This window comes from Ranitomeya imitator, chromosome 2, assembly GCF_032444005.1.
Source record: "Ranitomeya imitator isolate aRanImi1 chromosome 2, aRanImi1.pri, whole genome shotgun sequence".
Taxonomy (NCBI): domain Eukaryota; kingdom Metazoa; phylum Chordata; class Amphibia; order Anura; family Dendrobatidae; genus Ranitomeya; species Ranitomeya imitator.
In genome coordinates this window covers 71,246,989-71,273,035 of record NC_091283.1, presented here as the reverse complement: position 1 = coordinate 71,273,035, position 26,047 = coordinate 71,246,989, and the positions used below count along the sequence as shown (strand labels likewise).

Below are 26,047 nucleotides of genomic sequence, written 5' to 3'. Positions count from 1 at the left end.
AACCCATAGTATTCATAACAAATTTTACGAGATTATCTATGCTAGCAATTGGAAAGCATGCTCGGTCCTCATCATCAGAAGAACTAGATGACGACCCTGAGGTATTAGATGATCGGATTAAGCCCTCTTCTGATTCTGAACTGGAGAAGGGGGAAAGGCTTCTGCCTCCCTGCTTCTTTGAGCTTCTGGACCCCAGAGATTGGATCTCTTGCCTAATTATGGCTCCGATATTGGTAGTTGCTACTGCAGACTCTTCTTGTAAGGTTTGATTAATGCAACTGGGACACAACCTCTTGGGATATGCATCAGGAAGGGGTTGCATACACAGGGCACATTCCACATTCTTTGTTTTACTGGTTTCCTATGAGGGAGAGTATAGAGGAGGAAGGGGTCAGCTTAATAGGTAGAAGATTATATACACTCACCCAGTGAAGCAATGACGGTACCGGTTTAGGAGGTGGGGACGCTGTGCGGCCTCTGGGTAAATCTGTTTCTCTACTCCTTGGTTTTATCTGAGTGGCGGATCTCTCATTAGAACGACCACTTCTTTTTCCAGTGGATCTGGTGCTTCTAGCGCTGGTCTCCTTGCTAGCGCTATCTTGCTCCACCGCTGGTGGGTGACCCTCATGCGACGGGGACGACATTATGAGCACATTTGCTGAGCCCCCACGCCTTTTTAAACCTGTGGCGTTCCCCGCCGACTGCACACCGGAAGTACTCCAACTACTTCCGGGTCGGCGTGGCAGAACGCACTTACCCAGCCATCTGCCTCCACCGCTCCCTAGCGGTGTGACGCCGCCGGCCCACACTCCAGCGTGCTCCCCTCTTTCGGCCGGGCTTGCTGCCCGGACCCTGCCAGAAATCATACAGACGAGGGGGGAGGCTGCATGCACCGGCTCCCCCAACGCTGCAGCTCCTGGTGTCCCCGCAGAAACCACCCAGTCAGGTGCACAGCTAGGATCCGTCATGCTGTAGGTATACCTGGGGGATTCCGATAGGAACAGGAAACCAACTGAGGAGGAGAGGGGGACCGCCCCTTTTTATCTCTGTAGGTTTCCTGTTCCTATGGGCGGGTCCCTCTCTCAAAGTGGGTGCTGTCGTGGCGAAGGGTAAAATAACCATTTTTTTCACGTCAGTCATTCGCTTTATAACATATTTTGTAATATTTTGAATTGATAAGTAGGCTTACCAATTACTACTTCACCACTGAGATAAACCAATTAATATTGTAATTGAAGGAATCACAGACCTGTCGACTGAAGCTTCCCTGAGTGGATTTTTGTATAATTCCACAGACATAAGAAATCCACTTAGCCCAACATTATAACTCCAAGGAAAAACTTGCATGCACAGTGAACGTCAAACGATACTGCGATCTTACTTACGGCGTTGGCTGCTTGTTTCCTACTGCAGGACACGTAATACCGTCAGCGAGCCTACATGAAAATGGAAATAGTTACACAACCTCTTAAAAAAGCATAGAAAGTATTCATCTCACTTTCCTTGTTCCGGTTCACACAATTATCATTTAATTCCTGTGTGAATTTGTTGCTGGTATCTCTATAGAGAGCGCTCAGGAGCAGGATTCGATGTATACAGGGCGGGTGGCCACTGTACTATACAGCCGCCTCTCACCACAATGGGACAGCCCTTTATTACTTATGTATGAGCAAAATCAGATTCTTCTGCCTTAATTTTCATCATTTCTTAAACAATTATTTATCAAAAGTTACCTACCAGTAACGCAAGCTGTAGTTAACATTGGGTGGGTAAATTTCTCCAGGTTGCCAAGTACAATTCATATAGTTCTTATAGTACCAAACACATTTCATATTTCTCACCACAGTTCTTGGGTCGCCTGTAAATCATTGCAGACTGCTTGTTATATACACAGTAATGCATTAAACACCAAAGCATTGTTAAAGCTGTGTTGCAATATAGAGCTAAATATGTAAAAAGTAAGACAACAAACTATACTCTTCAACACTGAAATTGCAACAGCCGAGAAGCAAAAGTCGTGGAATTATGGAAATCACATGATAGACAGATAACTTAATGATATGCAAATGATTAAGGAAAACAAAAGAAAATCGGATGAAAAATTTCAAAACACCTTGAATAATTCAGTGTGGAGTATGTGTGTCACAAAAATAAATCCCTATATTCACAGAACTTGGTGACATCAATGAGGTTATTAATGGTTGTCTGAGGAATGTTCTGACACTTAATTTACATGACAGCAAACTATCAAGATCCACTGCTGGCGGGTGCCTTTGCAATTGCTGCCCAATAGCGTCCCAGATATGCTTGATGGGAGGAAAGTCTTGAGAAACTGCAAGAGAAAGTTTATATCACGCAGTTTGCTCTATGAAGCATGAGCAACATAGGGCCTGTTATGTTCAAAAATGGCACGTGCGACACTTGGAGAAATGGCCATACCACTGGTTCCAAGTCAATGAAACACCAAGTTTTTAATATCTAGCTAAAGTACATTATGCGCCCCCACACAATAATTCCAGGATTAGGGCCGGTGTGATGTTCACTCATGAAGGCCTCTTTATGGCGTTATCCACATGGTTTTCAGACCAATCTCCGGCCACCTGCCCAAAATAAAAGGGGGGACTCATCACTGAAGAGGATCCATTCCAGTCTCCATTGCCATCTTTATCTGCACCATGACAGCCATTGAGAGAGGTGCCATGAGATCAGAGGAACGTCTGGGCCCGAAGTCCAATGTCGAGCAAATGCCTTGTGATGGTTTGTGTAGATGCTGTTTGAGGCCTTGTGATGTCCAATTTCACTTGCTAACAGAATGGATCACTACATGCAATTCTTCTAATCTGTGAATCCATCCATGCAATGGCTACAAACTGTGCACCTTTTGCTATTATTTCAGTTTGTCGTCATTTACCAACGTTGACCATGTGTTTACTTCTTGGCCTACCAATTGTGATCTGCCGGTGTGATAAACCAAGGTCTCTCGGTTAAAAGAATTCTGTGCCTCATCCCAAAAGATTTAATCCAAATTTTTAGGTTTTATGTGACTAAAAAAAATTTGCTTTCAATCAGGCCCTTTATGATCTTCCCACATGCCACAAATTGGAGCTAAATGCCTTCATCATTTGCAGATCTTAGGGGAACTGGATGCTTCTCCAATTGCATAACCTTACAGATTGTCCTTCTTAGTATTGCACTTTCAATGTTGAAAAGTGTATGTTGATGCACGATATATGCCGAAAGGATGCTATTTTGGGAAACTTGGATCCATAGAAGTCTAAGAATATATTGCTGTATAAGTAGTAAACAGGTGAACGCCAACATAAACTACAAATGTGATCTGGAAAGATACTTAAATTGGAATGCAAAGAAAACATAAGACCATAAACTAAAAAGGTAAAAGAAGATTTCAGATCTTTAAAAAAAAAACAAAAAAAAACAACCAAAAGAGGATAACAGGGGGGCGTGGCTATGTAGCCAAAGAAGGAAGACGCACCTTGTATGAGCTCCACATATCCTGAGCCCATCCTGCCGTTTGGACCTCGTATTAACGGGCTGTATTAGTTGGAGCTGGAACCGCGTATCCTCAGGAGCCTGGTGAGCCCTCCGGTCGGCTGCTGCGGGGATCCGAGAAGCTGGGAGCTGTGGTGACCGGGACGGTCAGAAGACTCCACGTGCAGCAGCGGCCATTTTGGGTGAGCGCGCTTCGGGAGACAGGAGGTGGCGCCGACTTCTATAAGTGCCGGGCTCCCTCTCGCTTGAATCGGCGGCCGCCGGACCTTGGCGGTGAACGCTGCGGGACACTTGCGGGCAGGAGCCAGAAGCCCCGAGGCGGTAGGCGACACCTGCAGGGGGCAGCGGCCATCACTACAGCGCGCGCCCTAACAGTAGGGGAAGCGGCGCTTTCTTTATACTTGCGGTGCTGCTTGCAAGGTGAGCACATAACCTGACAGAACAATAAAGGGGCGGTGTGGTGTGTGCCCTGGAAAATTGGGCCCTACGCCCCCCCTCTCAGATAGACATTTCATCTGCCAGCACCATAATATTAGAGGGATTAATCCCCCATCTCTGCTGTCCCCCCCCCTCTGTGAAGATTGTGAGGCGCAGGTGAACATTGAGCTGCTGCCTTATAATTCTTGGTTCCTTGGCTGCCTGTTCAGTGGCTCTGTTAGAATACAGTCCGGTAATTAAATCTGCTGGGTCCGTGATTAAGGAACGAACTACAACTGCTATTGTGACCTTGTGGAGCCCTTTTAGCTGCCTGCCATGCACCATTCTAAAGGAGCAGGGGCTGCCGATAAGCTAAAGAAATACGCCAGGGACGATCCCTCTGATAATATGCGCACTCTCAGAAATAATCCTGCACAGACCCAACGCAAAGGCCGTCCCTCTGATAGTAATGAGGAGGGAGAACAAGATGATCTGACTCTTAAGCAGGCATCCGAGCAATTAATGCAGGCTATATCCCTCACTAGATCATCTCTTACGGAAAAAATAGAGGACGTTCATACTGAGGTGGGTCGTTTACGACATGATATGCAGGCTATGAGGGGGCGTATTTCGGAGGTGGAAACAAGAGTGTCCCACATAGAAGACACTATTACTCCTATGGAGGCTAAACTGACAAAAGCTGCTGGCTCCGTAAACGCTTGGAAACAAAAGGCAGATGATTTGGAAAATAGATTGCGCCGCAATAATATTCGTATTATCGGTCTGCCGGAGCGTTCGGAGGGTCAGCAACCTGAACAATTTCTGGAAGACTGGCTTAAGACCTCCCTGGGGGACGGATTCTCCTCAACATTCTCAGTGGAGAGGGCCCATAGGGTCCCAACGAGACCTTCTCCCCCTGGAACTCCGCCTCGACCTTTTCTGGCACGCCTTCTCAACTGCAGAGATAGAGATACTACTCTTCGCCTAGCGCGACAGAAGGGCCCTATCAAATTTAACAATGCTACCATTTCGATTTTTCCGGATTTCTCCATGGAGCTTCAAAAGCAGCGGGCGCGATTCATGGATATCAAGAAACAACTCAGAGATAAGAATGTTATCTATTCCATGCTCTATCCAGCCCGACTCCGCATTGTTCATGAGGGCTCCTCTTTATTCTTTACGGATCCAGCGGAGGTAGCTGAATGGTTACGATCTCTTATGGGGTCTAATGTGAAAGACTCCTAATTTGGGTTCCTGGTCTAACGGCAAAATAAACAGAGCTCTATGAATGGGTAAAAAAAAAAAAGATGTCAACAATACCGGACGCTGGGTTCAGTGAGGGTATCCCCTTTTTTCTATTTGACCACAGGAGTATGGGACTTTACTCCTCTATTGTTCAAGTTTTGTTTGGGTTGGTTTTATACACCAGTTTTGATTGTTTGATGTATATGGTTGCCGCCAATATGAGTTCTCTGCTCTGTGGGATGTCTCTGGACCTCACCCGGATAATAATATTGTACATTATTTCTCCCTCTGCATATAAATATGGGGTCTGAGACTGTATGTATGACTTGGAATATACGAGGTATTAAAACTCCTCGGAAGAAAATTAAGGTATTTTCGCAGATTAAAAGGTATCGCCCCCATGTTGTGGCACTAGTAGAGACACATTTGACCAGGGATACAGTTCGATGTCTACAGAAGCCGTGGGTACAGTGGTCCCTCCATGCATTCCATACCAGCTACTCAAGAGGGGTCTCTCTGCTAGTGCACAGGGAGGTTAGATGGGAGGCCAGGGAGGCACGACGAGATCCGGAGGGTCGCTTTGTCTTTGTGCATGCATTCATTAATTCGTGTGAATACGTCATATTGTGTATTTATAACCCTCCTCCTGCTAACATATCAATTCTTCGTATGGCAATGGGCTTCTCCTTAAAATATCCAGATGCGAATGTTATTTGTATGGGTGACTTTAACCTCATTATGGATAACTCCATGGACAGATTGAGATTAGATGACACAACATCCGGAGAGTCCTTACCTCAGACCCCTACCCAATTGGCACTATTTATGGAAGGCAGCGGCTGGCTAGATCTATGGAGAGTGAGTCACCCGGAGGATAAGGGGTATACTTGCCATTCATCTACTAGGAGAACTCTATCTCGTATAGATTATATATTTGGATCTAGTGGTCTGGCATTATGGGTGGATAGTATTGAACATGGCAACAGGGGGATTTCGGACCACAGTCCAGTTATTTTAAAACTTAAATATGGGCTATCCAATAATAACAGATCCTGGAAATTGAACCCCTTTTGGATGAAATTAATAGATTCTAGTGATAGGACGATCGATCAGTTAAATTGTTTTGTTCTAACCCATCCGGAACCCCAGAATCTTGGTTTGTTTTGGGATACCCTAAAGGCATATTTAAGGGGGTGCCTGTCCTCTACAATCTCTTATATTAAAAGGATAACGACGAGGGAGGATGATGAGATGGAGCAGCGGTTAAAGGACTCGGAGGCCACATATATAGCTAGTCAGACCAGTGGTAATAGGGTTGAGTGGCTTACTTCCCAAAGGTTGTATACCCAGCATGCAGACGTTAAGTCGAAGCGTAAATTATTTTTTACCCGTCAGTCATACTTTGAGCTGGGGAATCAGGCCAGTACACTCCTAGCTTTCTTAGTACGCCAACATAACACCTCCAACACAATATTACAGATTCGTGCACCTGATGGCTCATTGGTGTCCTCCACTGATGAGATATTACAATGTTTTCATGATTATTATAAGTCATTGTATAAATCTAGCAGTGGTCTTGACGTCTATGAATGCTTAGATTACTTATCAGATATAACACTCCCATCGTTGAGCACATCCCAACAGGCCTTTATGGATGCTGAGTTTACTCTGGAGGAGGTAGAACAAGCTATAACGAATATGACTGCTGGGAAGGCCCCGGGACCCGATGGATTTCCCATTGAGTTATACAAGAAATACCGAGAGAAATTGGCACCACTTCTATTGAAGGTACTCAGGGGAATATGGGAGGGGGAGCCTATGCCTGAAACCTTCTATGATGCCAATATTGTTGTGCTCAGGAAAGAGGGGAAGGATCCTCTAGACTGTGGATCGTATCGACCCATATCTCTATTGAACGTAGATTATAAAATATTTACTAAAATTCTGGCTACTAGGCTGAACACCATCATATTGGACCTTATACACCCAGACCAGACTGGTTTTATGCCGGGGAAGAGTACCTCCATCAATATTAGGCGGGTTCAGTCAGTCATTCAGTATAGCTCTCTAGAACCGGATAATAAGTGGGCACTAGCATCGTTGGACGCGGCTAAGGCCTTTGACTCCCTTGAATGGCCCTTCCTCTTTGCATGTTTACAGAAATATGGTTTTGGGAACAAATTTCTGAGAGGGATAGGTACATTATATACGAAACCCAAGGCACGTCTGGTTGTGAATAACTCTATTTCTGAGCTTTTTTCTTTACATAGGGGAACTCGTCAGGGATGTCCTCTCTCCCCGGCTCTATTTGCCCTGGCGATAGAAGCTTTAGCAATACGGATGAGGTCCTCCATTGATATCAAGGGAATACGTATTGCGGATCGAACAGACATCATTGGTCTCTATGCTGATGATATGGTGATGTTCATGGATCAAACAGAGGACACATTGCCGAAAGTAATAACGATTATAGATAAATTCAGTAGATTCTCCGGTCTCTATATAAACTGGGATAAGTCTGCCCTGATGCCTCTTTCTCATACCCCAATGGCACGCCTTGAAACTCTCTCGCTGTTGCCCACCGTCTCAAATTTTAAATATTTAGGAATTCATATGTCTCAAAGTAGTCAGTTTGATTTACAATTTAATATTTACCCACTGTTAGATCTGGTTAAATCCAAGTTTGCTGCTTGGGATAAACTTCCACTCTCTGTGGCTGGTCGCATCAATCTGATTAAAATGATACTGCTACCCAAATTGAGCTACTGCCTTCAACACAGCGCTGTGCCTATACCCAAATCCTTTTTTGCGACCCTAAACTCCCTAATCACATCTTTCATATGGGGGAAGGCTAGGCCCAAACTTAAGTTATCTACTCTGCAGAGACCGAGGCAGGGGGGCGGGGCGGCTTTGCCAGACTTTTATTCATATTATCTTGCCGGGCAGGTTAGGATGATAAATAACTGGATGCCCAATAACTCTAATCCTCTTCCTAACTCAGAGAGCCATCTACTCTATTCTGCCCGTATTGATTGTCCACTGGGGTTTTTGGAGCTGGGGGGGGTTGGTGTCCCTCGCTTGCTGCCTCTGCTCCGGTTGGCACGATTAATATGGGGGCAAATTAAAAAAATCACTAAATTTGTAGATATAGTGGCGGAGATGCCGCTGTGGAGTAACAGTTATTTCCCGGGATTGTTAGACCACCCGTCCGCGGATTTCTGGAGATCGCATGGTGTTCTTTCGGTGGGCAATATACATATACAAGGGGTTTTTATGTCCTTTGACCAATTACAAAATACTTATAACATCCCGAGATCCCAATTTTTCCGTTATCTACAGTTAAGGTCAGCCTTTCAATCTCACATGCGGAATGGGGGTGCGGGTCGAGCTATCTCTTCCTTACCTTTAATAGGAATTCTTAATTCGCAGGGTCCTCAAGGTCTTATATCCTCTTTATATACATATCTGTTATCCGTAGGAGAGGGATCTACTATAGACTTTATTAAAAAGAAATGGGAGGGGCTTCTTCCTGATACACTAGGGGAAGAATGGGAAGATATTTTGGAATCTCCAACTAAAGTCTCCCCATCAATTAATAATAGGATGATTCAATTGTACATCATATACCAATCCTATCTGACCCCGATTCGTCTTTTTAAAATGGGCCGTCTTCACTCGTCAGATTGTCTGAGATGTCATTCTAGCGATGCAGATTTCATTCATATGATCTGGAGGTGCCCTGTTGTTTTTCATTATTGGGGAGAGGTGACGACATTACTGTCATCCTTGTTGTTGATTCCTGTCCCACTTGAGCCTCTGATCTGTTTATTTGGGGTGTGGGATGCTGAATCCTGGGATCATTATACTGGGATTTTTCTGCGAGAGACACACTTTTTGGCGCGGAAGGTGTTGGCGTTACGATGGATGGGTGGCTCTTGCCCGACTCTTAGAGCCTGGGTGGATTTGGTAAATTCAATTATCCCATATGAACGAACGTTATATCAGAATAGAGGATGTCCAAATAAATTTGAGAAAATATGGGGTAGATGGAATTCCTCCCATCACACTTTATAGTCTACACTAACTTAATATCTATGTAAAAAGTAGGGTTCTTGGTTTTGGGGGCATCATTTACAGAGTAAAATTTATGCGGAATTCTTTTTTAAGGCGGCGTACTGTTAGTAGTTAATGTAGTTAAGGTTATATAATAGGAGATTTATAGGATGTTAATGATTGACATACACCATTTGTTATTTCTTTGTAATACTCCTGAAGTGACGATGCATTGTGATTATTTGTAAATGATGGACATGAATGCAAATGTGTGTATTATTTGATTTATTCTGCAATTAATAAACGAATTTAAAAAAAAAAAAGAGGATAACAGAAAAATAAAATTAACAAGCAATTTCGTATTTTTATTCAAAACTTCATAATAAGTACATGGCTGCTGTGGCCGGTCATCGACATTCATCTATCTGTGTATAACAATGATGCAGTGGCGGCAGTCTTGGCAAGTTGAATGCATGGGTCCAGTGCCGTCACTTGAATCTTGTTGGTCCCAATGCAAAAGCTCCAAAGGCGCACCTAATTATTGGGAGTCTTTAAAAGTAATGGTCTGTTTATATCAGCCAAAGGGGCCTTTTAGTCCCTAAATCCCCCTATGTATAGGGCAACCCCTGTACTTATTCTAGTTCGCCCCTTAATGAATCCTCATATATGATGCCTCTGTGGAGCGGAGTCTGCATCATATCTGACAGATGTTGTCAGAGTTACACAGCCAGCATCTGACCTCTAACTGCAGTGAGGGGAGCTGAGCTCAACCCACTGCTGTTATCTTATTACATGCCGCAGTCAATATCTGACAGTGCTATTGATAGCACACAGTCCAGGTTTTGCACCATTCCTCAAGCCTTTTGTCCACCCTTTCTCCTCACCAAAGTTCTTTGGGTACCGATGGAGTGCAATGACAGGTGTGACCCCGTTGAAGACCACAATGCTTATAAAGGAGATTGTGATTTTTACTATATACTGCAATACTGTGGTATTGCAGTATACAGTACACGCAATCAACTGATCAGAGGTTCAAGTCCTTTAATGGGACAAAAAAAAAAAAAGTTTCAAAAAATATATATATAAAAATATGAATTCCCTTTGCACCACTAAATAAGGATTTTTTAAAATGAAAATAAGCATATTTGGCATCGCATCAACAAAAATCCAAATATAAAATGACTTAACCTGACATTTGAATGGCACCATTGATTTTACCATATCGTGTATTGGAAAACGGGTAAAAAAAATTCCAAATACAGTGAAATTGCAAAAAAAAAAAAAAAAAAAAAAGAGTGCAATTCCACAATTTTCACTTTTTTTTTTTTTTTTTACACTAAATGGTAAAACTGGCCTACCAATATGATTCTCCAGGTAATTACGAGTTCACAGACAACAAACATATCTAGGTTCTTTTTTATTTAAGTTGTGATAAAAAATTTTTTAAAGTTTGTAAAAAAAAGAAAATGTTGCCATTTTCCGATACCATAGTGTCTCAATATTTGGAGCCGGGTGAGGGCTTATTTTTTGCGCACTGATCAGATGTTTTTATCAGTACCATTCTGGTGTGTATACGATCTTATGATCGCCTGCCGTTATTGCATTTTTTTTTTGCAATGTTGCGGCGACAATTTTTTTCTCTTGCTATGACGTTTACCAATTGGATTAATTCTTTGTATATATTGATAGACCGGGCGATTCTGAATGCAGCAATAACAAATATGTGTATATTTTTTTTTATTGTTTTATTTTGAATGGGGTGAATGGGTGGTGATTTGAACTTTTATATATATTTTTTAAAATATTTTTAAACACTTTTTTTTTTACTTGCATTAATAGTCTCCATGGGAGACTAGAAGCTGCGCTTGTACTACAAAGAGCAGGGCTGCGCTCATAGCTATCCGGTTATGACAACCCCAGGGGTCTCCTGCTGACCCCGGGTTGTCATGCCAAGTGCCAACCCATGTGACACGGGTGCTGATGGGAGGAGGTAATGACGCGCTTCCTGCGCGTGAATGTTAAATGTTGCTGTCAGTTTGACGCCGTCATCGCCAGAGCCAGCACCAAACAAGGGGAGGCATCCAATGTCGGATGTATCCGTCATTGGATGTTAAGTGGTTAAACCAATCAGTAAATTAATTATACCACGGTAAAAAGAAAATTAAAAAAATTGGAAAGCCAAAAATACAACTTTTCTGTTGCTGTAACTTCCCCCCAAAAATGCAATCAAGCAATCAAAATGTTGTATCCAACATAAAATGGTATGAATAAAAATGTAAAAATGTCAGCTCGCCACTCAAAAAACACAGTTCCCTTAACATACGAATGCATTACAGGTCTTGGAAAAGATGAGAAAAACAAAATTGTATTTTTTATTACTACATAAAGAAAAAAAAAAAAAAAACACCGCCTATATATTTGGTATCACTATTATTGCATTGACCCAGAGAATCATGTTGTCAGTTTTTTTTTTTAAATCTGAATGAATGCTGTAGGAGCAAAATAAATAAAAATTGCGTTTTTGTTTATGATATGATTTTTCATATCTTCTAGCCAGCGAACACTGCTGGAGAGAACATATGAATGGCGGCTTCAGCACCACGTGGGGGGGACAGCGCTTACTGTACCGCTGTCTCCTGCACGGCACACGGCCTGCACACGGACAGCGTCCGTGTGCGGTACGTGTTTTACACGGACCCATTGACTTTAATGGGTCCGTGTAATCCGTGCGCTCCCACGAACACTGACATGTCTCCGTGTTTTGCACACTGACACGCGGTCCGTGAAAACACGCTGACATGTGCAGAGACACATTGATTTCAATGTGGAAACTGTCACCTCACGTACCGGAGCCACTGACGTGTGAAACTGGCCTTATACGGCTGTATGGATGGAAAAATAAAAAAGTTATGGTTCTTGGAAGAAAAGGAGGAAAAAATTAAAGCACAAAAAAATAGAATATCATCCGGTTGGGGAGAGGATAAGCTGTGTGTTCAGCCAGGAGTTTGGACATTAACAGACTTCTGTGCCTGCTCTAGCCAAGCAAAGGGCTATCCTCACAGACATGTAAAACAAAAAAAAAAAAAAAGGAAGGTGAGCTGCTACATCAATATAAGGCCTCTTTCACACTTACGTCGTTTGGCCAACGTCGCAATGTGTCGTTTTGGAGAAAAGACCCATCCTGCAAAGTTGCCTGCAGGATGTGTTTTTTCTCCATAGACTTGCATTAGCGACGCATTGCGACGTATGGTTACACATCGCATCCGTCGCGCAACGGATGCGTCGTGATTTTGAGGCCCGTCGTGACGAAAAAATGTTCAATGTAAAATTTTTTCGTCCGTTGGAACTGCCATTTCCGACCGCACATGCGCGGCCGGAACTCCGCCCCCTCCTCCCCGGAACTCATAATGGGCAGCGGATGCGTCTGAAAACTGCATCCGCTGCCCACATTGTGCACTATTTGCACAACGTCCATCAGGCCGACGGTTTGTGACGGCCCCGTACCGACGGAAATGTGAAAGAGGCCTAGGTGTGCTGTACTCCAATAAATCAACCAGAAATGTGCGGCTTCCATATGTAAATACTTTCTTACCTGCAGCCAATGGAGATGTGAACCGCTTCACTTCACTTGTCCTATTGTCACATACAGTGGAAATCCTTAATGTGAGGTTTTTGTTTAAATCAATTCTATTATTAAAAAACTTTGTATAGTAAGGATTTTTATCTTTCCCTCCAAGAGGCTGAAAAATATTACAAGAGAAAGGGGGAAAAAAACATTTTTTAATCTATATAATCTACAAGAAATATTTACTATAGTTAAAGGGCCACTGTCACCCCCCTGCAGCCGTTATAAACTAAAAGAGCCACCTTGTGCAGCAGTAATGCTGCATTCTAACAAGGTGGCTCTTTTAGTTTTGTGTTCAGGTATTATTAAAATAAAGCGTTTTGAAACTCTGCAGAAATACCTGTCTTTGTCCACGGAGGCGGGTCTGAAGCCTCCTCTGTGAAGTGCCCAACAGCCGTCACTCACATCTTCTGGGGCGATGGTCGCCGCCCCCTGCGCGCTGTTTTCTTTTCAAATCCGGCGCCGGCGCTGTGTAAATACTTGTGGGGCAGGCGCAGTAAGCTCTGGCTGTCTGACGTCACAGCCAGGCTTGCAGACTGCGCCTGTGCTGGCAGTGCGGCCACCCACCTCGGGAATCCCTGCCCCGCACTGTGTTATGCATTATGCACAGTGCGGGGCTAGGATTCCTGGGCATGCGCACTGCATGTCTCAGACTCTCACCCACGTCCCCCGCCTTCCAGCCTCTGGCTATTCAGCTGAGCTCATCCTGCCGCCTCCTCCTTCTGCTAATAGCAATCGCCGGGAAAGAAACAACCTAGGAAACTTGCCTGCTAGCTGGCTGGAAGGCGGGGGACGTTGGTGAGAGTCTGACACACGCAGTGCGCATGCCCAGGAATCCTAGCCCCGCACTGTGCATAATGCATAACACAGTGCGGGGCAGGGATTCCTGACGTGGGTGGCCGCACGCCTGGCTGTGACGTCAGACAGCCAGAGCTTACTGCGCCTGCCCACAAGTATTTACACAGCGCCGGCGCCGGATTTGAAAAGAAAACAGCGCGCAGGGGGCGGCGACCATCGCCCCAGAAGATGTGAGTGACGGCTGTTGGGCACTTCACAGAGGAGGCTTCAGACCCGCCTCCGTGGACAAAGACAGGTATTTCTGCAGAGTTTCAAAACGCTTTATTTTAATAATACCTGAACACAAAACTAAAAGAGCCACCTTGTTAGAATGCAGCATTACTGCTGCACAAGGTGGCTCTTTTAGTTTATAACGGCTGCAGGGGGGTGACAGTGGACCTTTAAAACTAGAGCAGAGCAGAAAGATAGAAAGATTTGCCTGATTATGTTCTTGACCCATGTCAGTAGTCCGCGGCAGGCGGACCAGAGGTTTGCGAGCCTTATTCTACTTGCAACATCCATGGCGTGTCTTCGAATTACTGGGCCAATGCGATGTCATGCGTGCATTGCTCTCCCACGTAATGACAAGTTGGCGGCCTACTAATCAGAAGAGGTGCCACAGATGTTGCAGGTAGGAGGAGGTTCATGGTGGCCATTGACTTTGGATCTTGCCATTGGACCAGAATCCTGAGAATCTTTCTGGTAAGCCCAATAAAAAACCTTAATTTTATATAAAACTCTTCATGTGTCCATGCAACAATTAAGCTAAAGGAAAAGAAACAAACAGAAATAAAAAGGACACTGAAGTAGAGAATCAGTCCAGGGTATAGTTTAACACTTTTATTGGATCAACAAAATAACATTACAAGGCTGTGTGTTTCATCGTCATACCGATGCCTTCTTCAAGTCAATCATCTCTTTCAAAGACTAGTTCAGCAATACTTTTACGTGATCAGTCTGCTTCTACATTACTGAGAAATCATTGTTTAAATTGATATGCAAATTAGGCTAAAGGACTATGGTATATCTGAAGCCTCTGTCACTCCAGCTCTATTCCCTGCCCAATGCTGCCTCCTCCTGTTTGACTGACAGCTCCTTTTCCTGCCAGAGGGAGGCTGTGCTGGGCAAGTAATGGGGCTTCAGATGTACAAATAGATTTCCAGACTCATTTGCAGAGCAATTCAAATGCTGATTTCTCAATAATGGAGGAATGGACTGGCCATGTAGTTATTGCTGGACTTGTCTTTGAAAGCGATGGCTGGCCTGAAGAAGGAGTTGGTAAGATGCTGAATCGCATAGCAATCTTATTTTATTGATCCATTACAAATGCTAAACTATACCGTAGGCTGATTTTCTACTTCAGTGGCGTTATTATTCCAATTTTCTTTTACTACTTCTTTAACTATATCCCTATGAGACATTTGTTCTCTGCTTAAAGGGACTCTGTCACCTGAATTGGGAGGGAACAATTTTCAGCCCTAGGGGCGGGGTTTTCGGGTGTTTGATTCACCCTTTCCTTACCCGCTGGCTGCATGCTGGCTGCAATATTGGATTGAAGTTCATTCTCTGTCCTCCGTAGTACATGCCTGCACAACGCAATCCTTGTCTCATCATAGAGACAGACTGTTTGTGCTTCGGGGCGGCCTGCGGGCAGGTCTTTCCTTGGTTTCTCTGGCTTAGAGCAGGAAGAGAAGACTCTGCCTACACTCCCGCCCTGGAGCACGGGCATACCATTAACTTAAAACTTCTAAGACAGATTATACAAGAACCACAAGACGGATTTCTTCACCCCAGATATCATTTTAATCAATTTAACACTGCCAACCACATAATGCCTGTAGTTTACTTAGCGTTTACTTAGCAAAATCTTGCTGAGATTGCTAAGGCTTAACCAGAGATTTTGCTCTATGGATCAGCCTGTTTTGTTTCCCTTTCCTTCTCTAGATACGTCTTGAATATAGTTTTGGGACCTACATTGTAAAGGGGGTATTGGAAAACAAGAGAGGGTTCAAAAGGTGGTTAACTAGATTTGCTAACTGGTATGGAAGGCATCTGATAATAAAAAGTTCAAAAAATTGGGCATGTACTGGTTGAAAAAAAACAAAACCAAAAACATCTCATCAGAAGTCTCATTTACATGGGGTCAATTCAAAGAACTGGCACATGATTCATTGCTTCCACATAGTGTAGGACACATTCATTAAGTGTGGAGAAAAACATAACTCTGATATCTTTATATGAAAGGGATCTTTACAGTTAGAGTAGTAAGACTATACAATGCCTGACTGCAAAAGTTAATACATCTAATCCAGAATTCTTGGGCCAGTTGAGTCGGTGCATACGTTACACATACTTCACAGTGCAATTGTTACAAATTTTCTCTTTCTCAAGCAGAAAGAAAAACAAACAAGTGCTTAGATATGCTTTTTGTGAGCCAACTTGACCCAACACTGTACAGCTTCCTGTGTATCTATAACAGAACCTGGAAAGGAAATACCACTTTACTCAACTTATCCTTTTTTTTGTCTACACAATCAAAGGAAATCTTATTGTATTTTGCAAAATGAGCTGTTACCAGAGACATCCACTTTCCAGCAAAGCCACTGAACCCAAATATAAAATCAAAAGCTACACATGACTAGGTTGAAAATCAGAATGTTGCTGCTTTTGAGTCAATCCGAGAGAGCATTATTGAAATATCGCCTTTTTTTTCTGCTTTGCATTCTAATTCTGTTTTTATCATTTTTTTTGTTTTTGCATAGCACTTTCGGTAACACTGGTTTTACGGGTGAAATACTTTTGAGAAATATTATTAACTGAAGTGCTCATGAGATCATTTAATTGAAAACTAATAAATAAAGACAAATAAATGGCAAACCAAGAAAGACAAGAGAAGATTAAAATTTACCATATATGAAGGTATCAAAATCTCGGCTTTGTACCGTAATGGGCAGTTTGCGGTGTTATTAATTGGTGTCCATTTCCAAAATAAACAAAAGTTTCCATTCATTCCAAAGGTTATATTGATTGAAGGGTGATGTTGCCCTGTCAGAAAGTAATAAAAGTCAACAAATCAGCACATTTGATGCAGCTGCAAAAAAAATAAATAATTTAAACTTCCTAAACAAGCACATGAAACAAAGTGAATCTAAGGCTCACACTGTGTTCACGTCTTCAAATCCGGGCTTCCGTCTGAATCCTCAAGAAACGGAATTCGTACACAATAATTATGCAACGATTGAGTAAAATACGGGAAACGGAAGCCACAGTATAAAACTTTAGTCTCCGTTTGCCTAAACTTGGGCACAAGAACGTCAGACGGCAATAACAAGTTTATATAACTTTTTAAATAATTTTACGGCTTCTGAAAGTCTGAACTTTGTAAATAAATAAATAAGTGTGTGTCACCATTTTCTAAAAACTTTAATTTTTGTATTTTCCCACTGATGGTCATGTTTTTGTTTGTAGCGTTTTGGAGTACGTGCAACCTTTTGATTGCTATTTATTTCATTTTGTGGAGCTGATGTGAATGAAAAAAATAAAAATAAAGCGATAAAACACAAATCTGGCATCCTGATATTAATTTTCTTTACTGTACTTTTCTAATAACTGACTTACACCCCTTCACGGCCTTACAATTTTCTATTTTTTCCCTTTAGTTTTTTCCTTCTTCCAAGAGCCAAAGCTTTTCTATTTATCCGTCCACATAGCTGCATGAAATCTTGGATTTTGAATGACATAATTTTTTTTTAAGCTTTTTATTTACCAGATTCACTACATGGTAAACACTGACCAGGGAGTATGATTCTCCAGGTCACTACGAGTATGCAAATACCAAACATGTATAGTTTTTATTTTATTTAACCCCTTTACCCCCCATCCCACCCCCCCCTTGTTTGCACGTTAATAACCAGGGGAATCTTTGCAATTCTGACCACTGTCACTTTATGAGGATATAACTCTGAAATGCTTCAACGGATCCCGGTGATTCCAAGAATGTTTCTTTTGTGATATATTGTACTTCATGATAGTGGTAAAATTTCTTCGGTATGACTTGAGTTTATTTGTGAAAAAAATGGAAATTTGGCAAAAATTTGGAAAAGTTCCCAATTTTCAAACTTTGAATTTTCATGCCCTTAAAGAGATATGTCACACAAAATCGTTAATAAATAACACTTCCCACGTGTCTACTTTATATCAGCACAATTTTGTAACCAAATTTTTTTTTTTGTTAGGAAGTGTGAGGGGGATCATATGCGAAGATCGATATGTATCCTCCAGAATGCGCATAGAAGTGTATTAAACCTGCTGCAGTGCATTGCAGTCACAGGTATAGCTGTGACTGCAGTGCTAAATAAGTAAAGGTACCTTCACACTAAACGACGCTGCAGCGATCCAGACAACGATCCGGATCGCTGCAGCGTCGCTGTTTGGTCGCTGGAGAGCTGTCACACAGACCTTCCGCTGTCTGTCCCCAGCGCTCTGCTTCCTGCACTCACTGAGCACAGCGGCCGGAAAGTAGAGCGGTGACGTCACTGCTGTGCTTTCCGGCTGCTGTGCTCACAGTGAGTGCAGGAAGCACAGCGCCGAGGACAGACAGCGGAAGGTAAGTATGAAGCGTTTGTTTTTTTTACTTTTAGGATGGTAACCAGGGTAAACATCGGGTTACTAAGCGCGGCCCTGCGCTTAGTAAACCCGATGTTTACCCTGGTTACCAGCGAAGACATCGCTGAATCGGCGTCACACACGCCGATTCAGCGATGTCAGCGGGAGAGCCAGCGACCAAAGAAAGTGCTGGCCCTCTAGCCCCGACCAACGACATCACAGCAGGATTCTGATTGCTGCTGCCTGTCAAACTGAACGATATCGCTAGCGAGGACGCTGCAACGTCACGGATCGCTAGCGATATCGTTTAGTGTGAAGGTACCTTTAGTGTGGAACTGGTCAAGTTATTTGACCAAGGCAATGTTTAGGAAATCCCGTTAAGGGCTTTTATTTTTGGAGCAAAATACAGGTTGGTTCAGTTCTTCCAGACCGAGTCTTTCAAGTGGCCCATGGCCACAGACTCTATTTAAACCCTGCAGCAAAGGGTTGGGTGTCAGTCTTGGTTTGCAAACTGCAGAGCAGGTGGCTCTGCAAGATTTGGCTTGTGAGAAGCAACACAGAGCCAAGTGAAGCCAAAACACCAGGCACCGTTCAGCATGACATGGTGGTGCAGTTGCCCACAGCATTCAGTCTTTTTTAAGTGGTGTTCACTAAAGGGGTTAACTAATAGAACAGTTTTATAGGTCGGGTCGTTGCAGAAACGGCGATGCCAAATATATGTACTTTTATTGTTTATATATCATATATATATATTTTTCATTCAAATACTTATTTGTAGATACAATATATATATAGTTTTTATTTTTATTTTTTTACTTTGTCCCACTATGGGACACTCATTTTTTTAAAGGCTGATCACTTTCAACAGCATCAAACTTGCTCATCATGCACTGGGCATGATCAGCAAGTTTGCTACGCCTGGTGACAAGGATGTAGTCATGACGACATCCGGTCACCAAGGCAACGAATAGGATCAAGCATCACACTGCCGGGTCTCCGATCCAAAGGCAGAGAGGCTGTCAGCCCCCTGCCGGCACTCGGAATGCTGCGATCGTATTCAATTGCAGCATTTTGGGGGTTAAAGTGCCAGGAGCAGTGTGTGACTTAGGGTCAGCTGTTAGAATCAGCTGACACCTGGCGGTGATCGCGCAGGTGTAATACGTCCGAAAGGGGTTAAGTGGTGAAAAAATATTATCTTGGGTCGCCCTTTTTCGAGACCGAGAATTTTTTTGGATATAGAGCTGTTTAAGGGCTTATTTTTGTACCATGATCTGTTGTTTTTACGGATATCATTTTGGTGTAGGTACAATGTTTTGATTGCCTCTTACTGCATTTTATTGCAACGTTTCAGTGTCCAAAAACCTCAATTCTGGCATTTTGATTTCTATTCTCGTTATGCCTTTGCCAATCGGATTACAGTAATTTATTTTATATTTTGATAGATCGGGCTTTTACAAATGCAGTAATACCAAATCTGTGATGGTTTGTTCCATGGCGAAAAGGGGGGTAATTTGAACTTTTATTTTTTTTTTACTTTTTTTCACTTTTTACTGTATTTGTTACTCCCTTTAGAGGAGTTGAAGCTGTATATAGCTAAAATCACGGTCTGCTATGAATTTTAGGCATGGGCTGGTTTTCACCATAGTACCGTGATGACAGACAGAGGGGTCTTCAGCAGATCCCAGGCTGTTACGGTAACACATTGGCATCCCGTGATCACATTGCGGGAGCGCCGATTAGGTGATAGAACGACGTGCCTCCCTGCCAGCACGCTGTAATGCCGCTGTCACAGATTGGCAGCAGCATTTAACAGGCCACCTCCACTCTACCCGTGGCACTTAGAGGCAGATAATAGCTGAATATTTCAGCCAGCATCTGCAAGGAAATATATGGGCTCGGCGTGCGAGGGGAAAGGGAATCTGTCACCAGGTTTTTGCCATCTAATCTGAGAGCGGCACACTTTTTAATGTAAAGTTTTAATTGCTCACAAATTTTAAGAACTTTGATTGCCGTCATTAAATACAAAAATATTATACCGTATATATATATATATATATATATATATATATATATATATATATATATATATATATATGTATTCTAAATTGTGAACTCACACAGTTTAAGGGTTTGGCTAAAAAATCCTATGTAAATTTATACAACAGCAGTCATTATCTATTAACCTGGAAATCACATCGAAACACGAGAAGCAATGGAATGAAACTGAAAGGGAGAAGTTATAGATCAGATATGAGAAAAAAAGTTTTTGACAGTGAGGGTGATCAATGAGTGGAACAGGCTGCCATGAGAGGTGGTGAGTTTTGTTTCAATGGATATGCATGTAGAAAAGCCACGGAGACACCATCACATGTTTCTCAATGCAAGCAATAAATAGCCAGGTCTTTCACCGGGAAGGAATAACCACGGGAAGGGCAGCATCCAAAAAGGAAAACCACCTATGCCAAAACATGGTATCCATCCACAGACAGTTGTTTCGGGGTATTTGCCCCTCATCAGTGTGGAGTAGGAAACTGGCTATTAGGAGCAGTGCCTAGTAAAAAGACTATAAATATAAGGATGAATGACCTCGGGGAGATCAAAACATCCAACACCGCGGAGACATCATCACGTGTTTCTCAACGCAGTGATCCAGAACACTGCCCCCATCCCTTATGGGAAATATGTAAATGCATGTAGAAAAGCCACGGAGACACCATCACGTGTTTCTCAATGCAAGCAATAAATAGCCAGGTATTTGTTTCCATGGAAGTCTAATCATGAAACGATGTTCCATCATAACAGAATCCCAATTGACCAGTGATTGGACAGACGATCCAGAAACTACAGGTCAGGATGTGAACCACAAAACAACTGTGCACTAACTTCACTGTGATGAACCCCTCATTGCAGTGCAGATCATAAATTTGCTTTTAGACCATTCTAGAATGTACAGTAATGATATAAGTTTAAATGCACGTGTCGCATATTTAGAAAGCATAATTTGATTTTGTGATTCCCAAAGCATGTCGATTCATTGAGTACAATTCAACATTTTCAATGCAAACTATAAGGTCTGGGTAAAATCCACAACAAACTCTAAAAAGATTTGTATGCAGATAAGGTGCAGAAAAATCAGCAGTAAATTCACTGTGCACACATACCCTTAGGTAAAGCACACAAAACTATTTTTATTTGGATTTTAGGACAGATTATCTTTAAAATCCCCAGCAAGAGAATTCAAAGTATATTTGAAGCTGTTTTTTATGTGGATTTTAAAACCAATAAGGAATTTTACCATTCTTTTTTTTCCCCGAGCTTTCAAACCAGAAATTCGCTAAAACCCACAAGTTTTGATTGAACAGTTCCTGCTCCAAAAACTCCGCAAACAACAAAATTTTTTTTTAGTGTGAACACTTGCTTAGAAACATCCACAGGGGACATATGCCGCCGATTTTCCATGCGCTGAACAAATCTCATCCACATACTGCAGAATTGTTTACCTTGGGGATTGACTGGTGGTGTGGGGAGGTTGTTGAGCACGCATGTGAAAGAAAGCACCATTGTCATCCATTTTACATTTTTTTATCCACTTTTGCGCAGTGTGTTGACTTTTACCTTCTATATGTCATTCATTTTTCACACATGCAAAAAATAAATAAAAAATTGTAAATGTTTTCCAAGTTGATTAAAGACAGCACACAGATGTCATTTTTGAGCAGTTTTCTCCTTTGCTCATCCATTCACTTGAAATGGTGAAATTCTGTCCCTAAAACATAAAAAGTAGTAGAGGTTGTGTATTTTTTTTTTATAAGGATCATTTCATAGTACTAGTATGAATGGGGGTACATTAAAACTACAACTGCAGTTAATTTTTCACTACGTGACTGATGTTTCCATTTTTACTATCAAAGTGTATTTTTTTTTTAATTATTTTTAATGGAAACTTTGCTGAAAATTGAAATGCAATAACAGATTCATATCAAAGTTGTTTATATCATATTTTTACATATTGTGGCCAGCTGCCATCAAAAGAAATAAAAATGTAGGAGATCTTAGAAGAGTTTCTACATTAAAAAGTAATAAATATTGTTTAGTATTATAACATAAAATTTCAGAGAAATATCTAATTGAAAACCACAAAATCAACTGCTGTACACTCCTACAGTCGGGGAAAAAAAAGCTCTGAAAATGCTCTGGGCCACCCTTCTCTCCATTGTAGGAAAGAAGGCCTGCAGAACCATCGCTACGTTCACTGTCTATTGTGAAGACTATGCTGGCTATAAAGAAGATGAGCCATTACCATAGTCACACCATCAATGGACTAACCTGGGCTATGTCTTCTCCTCTGTGGGTCTTACTGCAAGTGGTCTTCTGATCAAGGACGGAACGGCTGAAGTTAGCATAGCATATCGAGATATCCAGGACTTTAACAAAAAAAAGTGCCTAAGCATTAACAAGCAGATAGTTGCTACCTACCTGCCTGTTGTGCCAGGCACTGTTCGCCGCCACACACATCACGTAAAAAAAATCGTCAGTTTGTCTTCCCAATGACAGGGCGGGACTACTGGTGTCATGCTGATTGAAAGCTGGCTCTCCACTGCCTAATTGGGGGAAGCCGGCTGTCAATCAGCATGATGCCAATAGTTCGACCCTATCAACAGGTAGAGCATCCTCTTTGTTGACAGGGAGCAGCTAAATCACTGGCAGGAGTGGTCAATGACCAGCGCCGGGCACAAAAGATAGGTAAGTTGCTTCTGTTAAATTGAAATTATTAACTTTTGAGCAAGTACGGTAAATAAGATCTATGGGGAATAGAAATCATCAGACGCACAAGCAGAAAGATTTGTCTACCAGCAGGGAGGTCATATTACAACACCACTTCCTTTAAAAGTACACTTTAAAGCAAAGTGCTTAGATAAAAACGTCATATGTTCTTGGCAAGAAGGTAGGAAATAATCTAGAGATTTTGTGACTTTAACCCTGGGTCAAATAAGAAGGCAGAAGTCCATAGCGGCCAATAGTAAGTTAGTTGTTGAGTAAAACAATGTATGAAAATAACTTTGTTCTATACTCAAAAAAAAAAAAATAGAAAAAAAATCCCAACATTCACCACGATTTACCTTCTTCAGAAAACTTTTCTTTATAATACTACACTTACTATGTTTACTGCGGTAGGGCAAAAGGGAAAAAATTATGTCATTAACTCTCTCCCTGGCGGTCAACTTGCTGCAACAGCAAAATTCTCCTACAATTCTGTCTGCAAAGGAGAACACCCAAAGCTTAACTTATTTTAGAGCACTGAGTGAGCTGGATAGTCGTAAGTGCGGTGACGTCGCTGAGAAGAGAAGAAGAACCGTGCTGGATCCTGGAAAAGGTGATGGTGGTGGGTATATTAACACATTCACATTACACTACACGCACATACACACAGGCTTAGTGAAAAAAAAACATCTTCATGGGAGTGTTCTTTAAAGTGACTCTGGCAGCACAGAATGACTGTTCACACCAAGTACATTTAAATTTACCGTCCCACTTGCTTGTTTTCCGTCTATCTCCGCCTTTTCTGTCTATTTGAAGCCATTGCTGTCAATCAAAGTAGAGGGAGGGGGGTGGAGATACAAGCAGGTGGGAAGGTACATTTAATGTTTGGCCACACCAAGATGCTGCAAGTGCACATATCTAACCTACCACAATAGTTTCATTCATTTGTACAGTCAGTCCCCCCTTCAATGATGGCAAGGAAATTAATGCGGCGCAGTTTGTTTTCCTTCGTTAGGGTGGTAAATGAATGCCGGTTCAGAAGAAGCATGTTGTTTCTGGCACGACAATTAGCATTTTACTTTACCAGTGCTTGCTAACACTTGTATGAACACGGTGCGTACAACGCCTTATGAAGCAAGCCTACATTGTGGAAAGCTGAAATAATTTACTCTTGTGTAATACATAGCATATTACTTGGCACAAACGTCTGTGGACACCTGACCATCACACCTAAGAGCTTGTTTTACAACGCACATCCAAACCCAAAGCCATAGATGTTAAAAAAGGTTTTCCAGGCTGAAAGGGATTTTACAGCTTCAGAAAACACTAGGAGCAGTTTAAAAAAAAAAAAAAAAAAGCAAACAAAAACCAAAACAAAACTGTTTGACCCAACATCCCTGTCCAGGTCCAGAGTCGAGTCTCCGCCACTGCTCCAGGTGTCTTTATCGCTGATGTCACATTGACAGTGTTAGGCTACTATCACACATCAGGTTTTCAGCGTCAGGCACAATCCGGCGAATTTTTAAAAAAACGGATCCGTTTTTTTCTCATAGAATTGTATTAGCGCCGGATTGCGATGGATGGCTTAACATTTCATCCTTTTTTTTGCCGGATCCGTCAATTACTAATTAGTGACCGGAAATCAGCTAGTCGGATCTGGCAAAAAACCCGGATCCGTTGCATCAGTTTTTCACAATTTACAACGGATCCGTTTTTTCCAAAAGTTGACGGATCCAGCATGACGCCAAAAACCTAATGTGTGAAAGTAGCCTTACAGCCAATCAGTGAGCTCATACCGTCTACTCCGCTAAAGCCGCTGAGCTCACTTATTGGCTGCAGATAAGAGCCTTCGTGAAAACTCAGCACTGGACCGAAGAAGGAGAAGTACAGCGCATTGTTTAAAAAAAAAAAAAACCTTCCCCTGAGGACAGGAGCTTTCTGAAACTAGAAAACTCCCTTAAAAAGAAGACATTAATGTTAACTTATTAGGATAGGTGATCATTATCAGCACTTAACCTATCAGATGTTTTGGGCACCGGCAAGATGTAAGCTGTGAATACAACTGAAACAGCGCAGCTCCATTCACAGTCTAGTGGCCATTCTCCGGTACTGCAGCTCAATGCATAGCATTGTAAAGAGGAGATGAGCTGCACGAACAAAAACGCAGCGTCCAGATGTTACAGCATAGTGGAGGGGATTTAATGAAATCCCGTCTCCACTATGCAGGAAAAAACGCATGTGTTTTTGCTGCGAAAACGCACATGCGGTGCGTTTTTTCAGAACTCAGATGAAAAAAAGTTGAGATCCAGCTCCTTAAAATAGGTAATATTTATTGGTATCAAAAAAAGATAAAATCCATAGGCATAGGATAACCAAGCTCCCTCCAGTAGGTGCCCCTGCACATGAGAGGCTAAACGGCAACGCGTTTCGATCAGACGATCTTTTTCAAAGCACCTACCGGAAGGAGCTTGGTTATCCTATGCCTATGGATTTTATCTTTTTTTGATATCAATAAATATTACCTATTTTAAGGAGCTGGATCTCAACTTTTTTTCTTCTAAGGACTCGTTCTTTTGCCTGCAACGGAGATCCGTGCACCTGTGATCATCATTGGTGAGCTGGCTACTTTACCTTTCCTTTGTTTTTTCAGAACGCAGCATGTTGTTACAATGAGCAAAACACGCAAGAACACCGCAGGTGACCTGCCAGTGACCTCAGGTGCAGATTTGGTCAGGATTTTACCCGCATAAAATCCTGACCAAATCCTGAAGCAATCCTGAGCGTGGACACATACCCTAAGATATATTACAAACTTGCTTATTTTCACCTCTACTATTGATATATGAAATAAAAAAAACTAATCCGACGGTTACGTTTTAAGTTCTTAGTTCTCCATCTTCTCCTCACCTGTGTCCCGATTTTTCTCATGCAAAAGAATCGGATCACACTAAGCTGACACTCAGCTCAAACTCGGAGTAGAGTTTGAACACTGTG

The 26,047-nt window shown here is 42.3% G+C and overlaps 1 protein-coding gene across 1 annotated transcript in view; it reads right to left on the bottom strand.

Annotated features, from left to right (window-relative positions):
* Window positions 1-26,047, bottom strand: part of LOC138661931 (interleukin-13 receptor subunit alpha-1-like) — an 84,751-nt gene that overhangs the window by 28,218 nt on the left and 30,486 nt on the right. Inside the window, exons 2-5 of the mRNA XM_069746937.1 lie at window positions 16,596-16,732; window positions 12,818-12,965; window positions 1,738-1,858; window positions 1,386-1,436 (exon numbers count right to left, since the gene is read on the bottom strand). Of these exons, the coding sequence (XP_069603038.1) occupies window positions 1,386-1,436; window positions 1,738-1,858; window positions 12,818-12,965; window positions 16,596-16,732 (457 nt within the window). The remainder of the gene's footprint in view (window positions 1-1,385; window positions 1,437-1,737; window positions 1,859-12,817; window positions 12,966-16,595; window positions 16,733-26,047) is intronic.